This window comes from Pseudopipra pipra, chromosome 15, assembly GCF_036250125.1.
Source record: "Pseudopipra pipra isolate bDixPip1 chromosome 15, bDixPip1.hap1, whole genome shotgun sequence".
In the NCBI taxonomy this organism is placed as follows: domain Eukaryota; kingdom Metazoa; phylum Chordata; class Aves; order Passeriformes; family Pipridae; genus Pseudopipra; species Pseudopipra pipra.
In genome coordinates this window covers 18833183-18845195 of record NC_087563.1, presented here as the reverse complement: position 1 = coordinate 18845195, position 12013 = coordinate 18833183, and the positions used below count along the sequence as shown (strand labels likewise).

Here is a 12013-nt window from a genome sequence, read left to right as displayed (position 1 = left end):
AAAAAGAATCAGCTTAATTCTAGCAGCAATGTCATTTTTTGAGTAACAAGCATTTTCAATAACTATAATTTTTCCCCATGGGTCACCGACTCCATTTTTTAATATTCTGGTTAATGAGAAATAATTCTTTCTTTGTTTAACGGCAAAATGCTCCAAGCTACTCATTTAATTTCAGATATGGCCTTATGGGGTTATCTGATGAATAATAATTTTCATTCCCATACTCTTTATGGAGCATATGCAATTTTTAGTTTTCCTTTTGAAGTAATACCTCAAAAGAAGATTTTAGAAAGGAAAAGGAGGAGTTAATTTTGATCTAGCACTGATTCCATAGATGCTGAAAGAGTGACCCAAAATCCAGCACCTCTGAATTTTTCATTATCTTAATGCTCTACCTTTTAGCCTGGCTTTTCCATGAATTTATAGTATAGCTCCTACAATGAGTCTTTGTAATGAGATCTCTCCAGAAGGTTGTTCTTGGCTTCAAGATGGTGCCTCATCTGCCTCACCAGAGTATTTCTACCTAGCAGTGAAACTGTTCACCACACTAACAGAAGTTTGCAAACTCGGGAGAGAGAAACATCATGGTGTTTATTTCAAAAAGAAGGAAATTACTCCTCTGAGTAGAGTCAAGATCAAGATCAAACCCCTTTCACAATTCATTCCAATTTTTCAGTGAAAAAGATACCTTTTAGTCACTGAAGTCTTCCTGTGAAGTCTTCACGCATAATTACAAGGAAGGAGAAACAAACTCAATGAAGAAACTGTCATCTCCCTTTTATTCCATAGGTGAGAAGGGGAGAAACTGATTCTCTTTTGTTTCTTTGTCCATGCCCACAATTCTGTTTCTGTAGGTGAACAGATTTGAAACTCTGCCCTACAGAAAGAGAGATCATACAGGGATAACCAGAGTTTTCTGCAAGATAGCCCTTTCTGAAGGAGAAAGTAACTGTACCACGCATGGTTTTACCTCATCTAGTGTTTCTCAGAAGGGATAGACAGAACAGAAAAAATGCCATGGCTAGGCTTCACAAACAAAGATTTGGGAAGGCTCTATCCATGTTTGTTACAAGCTCGCTGGTGGCTAATGAGGCCAATACGAGACAGACATGTCTGATTGCAAAAGGCACAGCAGAAAGACTCCTTAGGTGGTACATTCTGCAAGACACAGTTCTTTCTGCATTGCCTTTTCTCCTCGAGAGTGACCCTGCGTGTGTTCTCAAAGGAGACAGCAGCGTTATAGATGGGGTGTCTGCAGACCTCCCGATTGGAGGCCAGAGCAGAGCAGTTATGGTGATCGATATGGCCGAGGGGGAGATGTTGTTTCAGGGAGTCCTTGTATCTTTTCTTCAGCACGGCCAAGTCAGATATGGCAACACACTTTCTGAGCCCTTTTTAATTAAGAATGGTGTGAAACGAGGCTGTGTTCTCACTCCTACCCTATTCACTATCTTCTTTAGCATGATGCTCCAAAGGGCCACAGCAGAACAGAAAAAATAGTTTTAGAAAATTGGAAGAGTGTTACAGTGCACTCAATGATACACTGATTTACATTGTGCCTAACTGCATAACATTTATCAACATAACATATATATATATGAGGGTCTCTAGTCTCTTAAAGTCTCTGATAGGTACATCATAGCTAGTATGGAATGAATGAGTTTTTGATCTAATTCTTTATATCTAAAAATGGTCTTATGTTGGTAAATTTCTTTACTTTCTCTTCAGAGAAGATTAAAAATCGTGTTCTGGTCAAAATACGCAATAAGAAGCCATCACTGATATTGGAAAGAAAAATGAAACTACTGCTTTTCCATATACATTTTAAAATTTCCAGCAACAGGTCATGCTATAATCACAGGCTCATTGAACTTCCAAGTCCAAGGCCCATGCTACATTTGACACATTGATTTAGATTTTTCACTGCATATTTTTATGTATGGAACATTTAACTTGGTATAACATTTCCCCGTTATACCAAGTGTATAAATCAACTGTCAAAACTAAGTCCTGAGGTGCTTTGCTCATATTTAGATTTAGATACCTCAGCAAGAAGAGTTTGAAGACGTGAATTTCCAAATTCCTGAGCAAACCCTTTGTTATAAATTGGTACCAGGACTGAAAATATCTGCCTAGATGTTTGTCCCTAGTTTTTGAAATCTGTAATTTATGCCTTTTGAATAACACATTATTCAACAGTCAAATGAGTAAATCTGCTTCTAATTTACCACCCCCAATTTCATCAGCTGTGGAATGTTTTTAAAAGCCGTGGTACTCAGTTCTAATGTCCAGAGCTGACTAACAACAGACAGACTTGCTGGACTGACACTGTGGAGCTCAAGTGCACTGTGCAGCAGGAAAATTGTGATATTTGAGGTTCTTGGTTACAGGCAGGAACAGACAACACAATTCAAAAAAGGAGAAATGCAAATATTATTTAAACTGCTCTAAGCCTTAGTTAGAGAAACTACTCTCCTTCCTTTGCTCCATCTTTTCTTCCTTCCCTCAACCCCATATTTCCCATACTCCACTCAGTTTTGCTTTTTACAGTCATGCAAATGGCTTTTTAACTTTGTGAAGACACTCATTTCCTTCTATAGAAACAGTTACTTTAAACAGTCTTTTTGTCAGGAGTCAATTTTAACTGGACCAGGTGATCCTTTCCTGACTGCACCTTTGAAGTCTGGATTCAGAAACATCTGTACAAACACACAGCCAGAAGAGCTGACACTGATGTGCTTAGTTCTCTGAATTGCAATCCATAGAGTGAGAGAAAATTCTTTCCCTGCATCTCCCTTTGTTTGCTCTTCAGGTATCTGGTTAACAAATCATAATAGCAACAAAACTCATATAAGAAATCATCATATGCTCAGATTTTTCTTGTAGACATGTACCAGACTCTACACATTTTACAGTTTCATTTATTTATTGCTTCTCTGCTTTGTTTATTTACTGTAATAGAGTAGCTGACTGAACTGTACAGTTCCCTTAATCAAAGACTAAGGAGCAGTCATATGAAGTCATAAGACTATGAACACAGTCATAGATAGATGTGCTGTTTAGGCCTGATTAATAAACTTGTCATTTGTGAGGTCACAGGTCATATTTTATTATCTTTTCATTCTTCATACATTTAAAGTTTTAATACCCATTCAGAGGTCTTCTTGAATTGTGAACCATTTTCTTCTTCTTTTGGGTATAAGTGTGAGAAAACCAAGTACGTGAAAGACAGGGAAGGCATGGCTTTTGCGAAAAAAATTAATATTAAATATCAGCATTATTTTATGTGTCTATATAAGCAGAATTAAGTATATCATGGAAAAATACCACTGTTTGCAGTGATTTGTGTCTAACGTTACCGTTGCCAGTGAGAACAGCACGCACCTCCCAGGCCCGGCCTCAGGCGGTTGTCGTAGCCGTCCAGCAGCCGGTCCAGGATCCGGGTGAACACGGTGGTGTTGTCTTTGAGCTCATCTTGGGATGAGGTTTGGCCATAACTGAAATACACAACAGTCAGTGCTGACAAACACTGATCCACCAATAACCTCACAAAACAGTCATTCCAAAATCCATTTGTTCTTGCTTATACTGGTTTATGGTCACATAACCTCCCCCCTATGACAAGACTGTAGTGCTTTATAGGGTTCTTTCATGTTTACCTTTTATTCTTAAATCCTACATTTTTTTAAATCATAGAAAATCATCGGCCCTCTGTAAATGGTGAGCATGTAAAATGTCAGTTCCCTCATGTTTATCTCATTACTCATTAATTTTTATAATGTGCTAATTATATATGCTATAATGTGTGTATATTCCTCATGAAAAGGCTTTTTTGTCAGCAAAAAATAGTGTGTTTAATTCATAATGGTTATAAAGGATTTGCATGCAAAGAAAGGTATAGTAATTTAGAACACTGACATTAAGTACTGAAAATAAATGCTGAAAAAACACAGAGATATCTTCTTGAATATAGAAATAGACTGAGTGTACATTTTCATAGATCTAGATATTATTTTGCTTTATTTTATTTCTCATTTTCCTTTAGCAGTTAGATGTGGAGGAATATTTCCATCTTTTCCTTACAAATGCATAACAAAACTATCTGTTGATATGAAAATCTCTCATGTCTGTAAAGCTTCACTTGCAGATCTCTAATGTGTATCCCTAACTCAGCCAAAAGTCCTGAAATTTTACTTGAAGAAGGATAAAATTAAAGCTCTTTGAACTCAGCTACAAAAATCTTACTGCCATCAATACAAATCAGGATGAAATCCTTGGGCTTAGTGGTTCCTGTCTGCTGTAGATGACACCAGAATCAACCTCCTTACGTCTGAAACCTTCACCTAACGCCCTGTCACAGAAGAGTCCCTTGCTCACAGATCCCACTTGTCCCAAGGCCTCACCCAGGGCCATTTTCTCCTGCACTGCTGGGAACACCCATTGCAAACACGCCTTGGCATCGGCACTGAAAGCAAAGCACTGCTTTGCCAAACCTTGGTTTGTTGTTCCTGAACTGGAGAACCCAAGAACCTGTGCAGTGCCAGAGCCTTTGTCAGCCCCAGGTGTGACAGAAGGGATCCCTCCTTTGGCCCCTTGGCCCTCTGGCTCGGGCACAAGGGGCTCTGCCAGTCCCTCCTGCCCTGACCAGCCCAGCCTGCTCAGGAGGAACAAACTGTTAATGTAATGATGGGTTCTACTAAAATACCCATGAAATGATTTTCTGTAAGCTGCATCAGTCAGACATGCATTGTGTATCCCACACACACATTCCACTTGCATCAAATACAGAGAGAAGGAGGAAGGATACCCTGAATATGGGCACTCTGGAAATGCTTCCAAGTTTATTTTGCAGTACATGTTTGAATATGTAACACTAAAAATTTAAATTAGCTTCAGGAGTGCCATCCATGGAAGTTTTACTAATTTTTGGTTTATTTCCATAGGATGTGACTTTGTAAAGAACAATGTTCAGGGGTTTTTTAATGCATATAAATCACTATTTCTAATGAAGAAGACAAAATCTCTCACAGTGTTAAAAAATGCTATGACTTTCCTCTAGCCATGTCATACAATTTCACTTCACAACAAAATAGGTTGATTTATGTTTATTGTTCATACCTACAGTTGAATTCTAAGTCACAGACACAATTGGTTTTTTACCCTTGTATATATTCTCAAATAACAAGTTCTCCTGCTGTCTCCAGCGAGCATTATCTTTCCTCATCCACCTTCTGGAGCATTGCAACACAGGACCTTTCACTGGATTAAATTCACGTTGACACTCAGTGCCAGCAAACAAGCTGCTGTACATACATATCTCAAGGATAGCGGAAGGTCATCAGGAATAAGGTGGAAAAAGGATCTAAAACCACTTCAGAAATTGTGGTGGTAAAGAAATGAGTATGTTTGAGAGGTGGTGTCAGGAGGATGGCCTGGTGGCAGCACAGTGGGACAGACTCCCTGCTCCCATGCTGGGATCACATTTGTCGTTTGTCCTTACCTGTTCTTCCCACCGTTTTAGCAAAGGTAAAAAGCACCATTAGGGCTGGGGTTTACTGACATATGGTCACAACAGGAAGATTCTGAACATTTGTGCACATATGGAGTAGGCTGTAACTCCAGAGGGATTGTGATTTTTCATTCAAAACACACATATTATAATAGTTCTAATGCTGGGGGAGGGGGCTATTATAAGAGTGACATGGGAAGACTGTCTTCCTGTATCACAGACACTTTATGTCATTCATCAATTGTTTTTTATCATAAAGCATTAACAGCACCCCAGAAACAAAGGCAAAGGAACTTACTATGACAAAATGGCTTTAAAACCAGATATATTTCATGTAAGGTGTGTAGATTTTGAGGAAAAAGTGACTGTATGCAATTGTATTTTCACATGAAACCCCAGTATAATAAAAAACTGTGCACTGACTCCATCTACAGGTCATTCCAATACTGACACGCCACCGAATTTTTAAACACTGGTCCAATGCGTTTTAATTCTCACATTAGGAATGCACACACGTCCATTACAGTATAATAAATATATGTACACAGATGCATGTATGCATATCTAGAGAATAAACATGTTTTCACAAAATTCTCCAGCTAGGTCAGAGGAAGTACTTTGTGAATACCTCAAATCTCGCCTTAATATACTATAAAAATAAAGTTGTTGTTTTTGAAACATCAGATTTATTCAATACAGCAACTCTTAAATTACTCACCAACTTTCATTATTTATTGGTTTTTAGAGGAAATGATTGTGCAGATGAACCTTTGCCCACTCCACTCTATCTGAAATCTTCAAGGTAGTCAGGGATCTCTGAGGGATCACCATTGACAATACAAAAATTCTACTGCTTTTTGTTCATTAGGTGACATCACTGACAGGACATTAATATTTTTAAAATACAGAAATACATCTGAGAGCCTTCTTAAACACCTTCACTGAATTTTGAATTACAGAGAGTACTTCAAGCATACTGCAAACTGCTTTATAGTCTTCAGTTAACCTACTAATTGTTTGATGAGGTGTTGTATGATTACAAATTGCTCTTAATACTAATGCTATTTTTAGATTATGATTTCAACAAATATTCCACAAACATTAAGTGCAGCATGGTCTTTCCAACATAACTGTCATGGGCTTTGAGCTTTCAGATTCTTCTCCATCCAAGCAGTCTTCCTTCAGCAGGAAGGTCGACTTCAGATTTTCAGTACAATTGCTAAGTTAGGACACAGTCCTGACCAACAAAGAAGTTAAGTTTTGCCTCTGCTTGCAGTGACAATAAAGTTACTAAATGTGCTTAAATGAGATATAAAACCCCCTTAATTATACTTTTTCCCCTCTAAAGAAACTTGTATTTCTGAGTAGTAATTATATAAGAGTAGAAAAGGTTGCACAGGTGTTTAAGAGGTAGTTTAGTTTCAATTTGTTTCAGAAAGCTTTTTCTTTATTTTCTTCACCATATTGGAAAGAAAAAGTAGTCATGCAAACAAATTGTGGTTTTCTTTCAGACTTCCCCTAGTTAGATTTATCTGGGATTTGAACAGAGATTAAGTTCCCCCAATACACTAAGTGGTAGTGCAGCCATGAGTTTGTCTTATGCTGCTATATTAAATTAAAGGTTCCTAAATTATGTTGGTGCATTAAAAAATATCTCCCCACCTTCTTTCAGTCAGTGCATTCAGAAGGAGGCTCCAGGCCCAGAGACAGTCACAAAGCACCAGGAATCTCTTCATGGTGGACTCTGAAACTAGAAGGAAAATAACCATCAACATCGCCTACATTAAAGCAGGTATTACAGAACAAAAATGTCTGATTTTGGAAACTTCTGCAGAATAATTTGATGTCAGGCAATGACCTCACAACAGTATAGCTCATGTCATTCAGAATAAGGGCCCATGGCCTTGGCTGTTCTCCTGTTTATCTTTCACTTTTGGACCCAGAGGCTCAGGGTGGGATTTATTTTGCAGTAAGGGTGTATTCTTTTTGCATTATTTTTGAGCGTTAACAAAAATTACAAGTTAAAGCTGCTGTCCCCAAATTCTGTGGCAATTCTTGCTCAGTTTCCTCCTGTGTTGAAAATGTGACAAGGTGCCTCCATAACATTTGCAGATAAGCAAGTGGAATTGTTTTTTGTTTGACCTAACCAGCTGAGCCCTTCCAAACCTCTTGCAAAGTGTCAGTGTGGGGTGGTGTGGCTGAGGAGAGCAGTGCTTTCCTCACAGCCTCAGCTTTGCTTTGATGTGATGGAATCAACTTTCTTCTACAGACACAATTCTCCTCTTTCCTGAAATACCAGCATCAGAAAAGGACTAAAATGATCAGATTCTAACTCTGATCTGCTGCTACATAGGCACAGTAACATTTTTGTTGGGCTAAAGGGCACAATTCGTAATGAAACCATGTGCTGATAACCTACACACCATCTCCTAAATCTCTATCAGTCTCTGAAAGCTGCTAGGAAATGTTTTTGCATGAGCAGCCTTCTCCTCCTCCCCAAATATCTCCTGTCCTCTCTCCAGACTTCAGCGAGTTACTTTCAGTTTACCTTTGAGTAAAAAGTAACACAACTTAAAAAGTTTCTTTTGCTTTCTAATAAACCATAAAATAAGAAGTTAGCTGGTATTTGTGGAATCGGTGTTCCAGATTCAACTGCTTGCCCGGGAGATGATGAAAGTCCCTTTACATATCAATATAATGCGTGCTGGAATCCAGTTGATTTTTAGGATTCATTACATTAAATAAGGGCAGGCAAATACAAAGCCTGTATTTCCCCCCAGTAGTGAATTGGAGGGTTTTTTATGTGTCTGAGGAAGTGAAGCACTGTACACAGAAATGTTTTTGTACCTTTAAATAAAGCTACCCCAATTCACTGCACACTCTGAGGGACAATTTAAATCAATAAAATACCGTTACAAAGCGGTATGTAAGCAATGAGATATAATTAATGCGTTTATAGCCAAATGATGGGCAGATAAGCATTGAATGGGGCTGAGCTAATCTAACTGGATAGGAAGGAGCTGGATGTGGCAGGAAAGCGTGGATAAGGATCATCAGGGACGAGACTGCATCTTAACTTGCCCTGTAATCAGCCTCCTCACAAAGGGAAAGGCAACATTTGTGGCTTCAAAAATCACCTTCTCCCGGTCCTGCCAACTTCTGCCTTTGCAAAAGGCTCCTCGGGATGAAGAACGGAAAGTGAATTATTCTGAACTATCTTGATCTGTTGAGCTCCACGCTCTCCCCCCTCCTCCCAACACCACCCCCAATAAAACCGTGCAGGCACTATAAATGCCGGAGAAGGAAAGTTTCTCGCATCTGGAAAAAGCAAATGTTAACAACGACTTTGAGAAGCGTTAAAGCCCAGCAGCTTCCCTGCCCCCCGGCCGCCCCCAGCCCGCAACGCCCGAGAGACCAGCGCCGGTTCTCCCATTCAAAATGGGAGCGAGAGCCACGCTGGGAGCGCTTCAGCAGCGCCCACTGGAAAGGAAAAAAAAAAGGAGGGGGGGTGAAATGGGGAAAATTAAAACAAAAACGGGGCTAAAAAGGGGGCATTTTGATGCATTTTTGACTCACGGTGAGAGGTTTGCCTCTCTCTGAGCAGCAAATCGAGACTTGTTTTCCTCCCGGCATTTCAACTTTGCATCCCCCTGCCCCGAGCAGCCACCCCTCCCACCGCGCCCGCGGGAGGGAAAAACCCAAACCCCAAAACCTTCTGCGAGGGACCGGCGGAAATCAGTCCGCGCTAAAAAATAAATAAATAAGATAAATGACAAAGCCCATCGATCGCTGCGGATTTTCAAGCTGGAGGGAGAGGGAAAAAAACCCCCCCGACCCGGCGGTACCTGCGGAGAGGGGAGAGGAGCCGCCTGCGCGCCTGGCCGCGGTGCCCGCACCGGCAGCTGCCGGAGCGGTGCGGTGCGTGTCCGTGTGTCCCCGTGTCCGTGTGTCCCCGTGTCCGTGTGGCCGTGTGCGCGCCCGTGTGCGTGGCCGTGGGGGCGAGCCCCTCGCCGCCCTTACCGGAGCCCTGGGCGCGGGTCCCTGTGCCGCTGCCCGGCGCTGCCCCGCCGTGCCCGCCCGCCGGCGCGGAGGATGCGCGGCTCCGGCTCCGCCGCTCACTCCGCCTCGGCCATCGCCGCCGCTGCTCCGCTCCTCCGGGCTGAGCACCCAAATTTCTCTGCCCAATATTCCGACCGCCGCTATACAACAAAAGCTTTCTCTTTACCAAGACAGTAGTAATACGTCCCAGGGTAAACCGGATGTGAAATAGGCTGTGACTTCATGCCAGAGAGATTTTATTTTAGAAAGGAAGGTGGTACCAAGCTCTCATCTAGAGACCAATCCGCCCATTTTTTATATGCAGCACAATTTAACTTCCAGTGCTCTCGCCCTAATCCCTTTCTCTCTGGCTGCAGACTCAAATCCTTCTACAATCTGCAGCATTATTATTACTGGGGGGGGAGGCTGCACGGCCGGGGGAGGCTGCGCTGAGCATCTTTAGACACTTGCAGTTTACAAAACAGTCTATTTTAAGGGTCGTACATTAAAAATATAACTGATCTGAGTTAGCGTTCGACCTTTGATCGAATATTTAGTCGCGGTATAAATATGAATGAAGGCTGGCTAGGGGTGTAGAGGATGCAGCACTGTGCGCTGGTGCCTATAGACTGTCTGTACCCATAGGGACCTGGCGGCAGCCCGTGGCCATAGGCAGTCGGGGGCAGAGATGCTGTGCAATTCTAATTAAACGCAGGTAACACGCATTTTGGGCGAGGCGCGCGGGAGCTCAGCCCCAGGACGCGGTGGCTCTCCCGCACTTCCACACGCCCGTGGCCAGCAGGTTTGCCCCGGGGCTCGGCCGAGGGCTGTCCGTGCTCGGGGGCTGCTCCCCCCTCGGGAGCTGTCCGTGCTCGGGAGGTCCGTGCACGGACCTCCCCTGTCCCCGCGGGGCCGGGGCCGGGACAGCCCAGCCCGGCCGGAGCCCGCCCGGTCCCGCGGCACTGGGGGCGCTCCGGCCGCGCCCGGCCCCGCTGGGGGCCCGCCCGGCCCCGCCGTGCCCGCCGAGGGCTCGGTTCTGCCTCCCCCGGGCAGCGCCCGCTCCCCTCGGGCCGAGCGGGCCCGGCGGGGCCGGCGCTGCGGGGAACCGGACAAAGTTGGACGCATCAGGTCCGGGGAGGTGCCGGGGTGCGGGGAGAGCCGGGCAGCGCTCACCTGCCCACCGCAGGTTATCGTGCCTTCGGCTGAGGCACCGGCACCAGCTCCGAGCCTTCTGCAGAGATGTCAGACACTGCGAACCGCACGAACTGCGCGGCCAGCTGTCCTAGCTCCGCTTAATGGAAAGAGAAAATGAAGTCCTTCGTCAACAGTATCTGTTCCTCATAAAGCACTACCAGCATCCTCGGGGTGAAAAAAAGTTCCCATATCACATGCACCTACTGGATTTCAAATTCTGTCTACTTTCCCTCTTCTCCTCTCAACGCCATCACCGATTCGATTCCTGTTCCCTCCTGTAGTGCTGCTCCAAGGGAGGTCAAAATCCACACATCTTGTCAGAGATAACCTGAATTGGTATCTTATGTTACAGTTAAGCTGTTGCAAGCTTTATCCAGATTTTCAAATCAAATGTTGCACATTCTGTACATCCTCATGGAATGTGTGATCTGTTTGTCTCTGTAACAGCACAGGAAGGATTTGATTTGACCCAAGAAACCAATGACATTCATAGCTAAGGCTGGCAATAACTTCCAAGGTGGCAGTCATTTTGGATAAGTGCCTGATAACAGTCTAAACACTGCAATGATTTCCCTAAGCACAAGGAAAATAGAAATTTTGTTTATCAAATTCCTCTAGTGCACCAAGTTCAGCCAGTCATTATGATCAGCATTGAATAGCCACAGGTTATTTTAAAGACTTGCAATGGACTTTTTGCTGAGTTTCCTGACATTTCCAATGTAGCTCATCTCATTTTGGTTCAAGGTTGTTAGCAGTGCATAGAAAAGTAGGGAACAGGAAAACCTTCCCAAGGAAATTATAAGTACTGACTTTTCAAACCACTAGTGCATAGACACACTCTCAGTGGCTAGAGTGCATATTTTCCAAATATGCAAAGTTTTCACCTTCATTTGCTCTTAGCTAACACAATTTACTATGTTTTTGTTCTTCCGCTGAAGCATAAGAGGGTTTTGCTTAAGCAACAAGTAAACTGAGGTCCTCAGCTGAGTACACTGTATGTATGTGTCTGTGCTTTGTAGCTGGACAGACAGATGGACTGAAAAGTGAATGATTGAATGGCCAGAGGTTTGGGTACCTCTGTGTGCTAAAATCCAAGCAAGTGGACAGCTGAAATAGTTTCAGTGCCCATGAGACATAGCCTTGCATCCTATAGTTTTCTTGACTTATCTTAATTAGTATATAAAAAATGGCAACTGGTTTTAGTTTAGTAAAGTGTCAAGGATTACACAGGATAGTCTTTGCCTCCATGGGCACAATTGCTGCGTGAGAAAG

General features: G+C 42.8%; 1 protein-coding gene across 1 annotated transcript in view; it reads right to left on the bottom strand.

The window, feature by feature from the left end:
* Window positions 1-7253, bottom strand: part of GABRA1 (gamma-aminobutyric acid type A receptor subunit alpha1) — a 37749-nt gene extending 30496 nt beyond the window's left edge. Inside the window, exons 1-2 of the mRNA XM_064672311.1 lie at window positions 7172-7253; window positions 3385-3497 (exon numbers count right to left, since the gene is read on the bottom strand). Of these exons, the coding sequence (XP_064528381.1) occupies window positions 3385-3497; window positions 7172-7245 (187 nt within the window). The 5' untranslated portion in view covers window positions 7246-7253. The remainder of the gene's footprint in view (window positions 1-3384; window positions 3498-7171) is intronic.
* Window positions 7254-12013: the final 4760 nt, after the last annotated feature.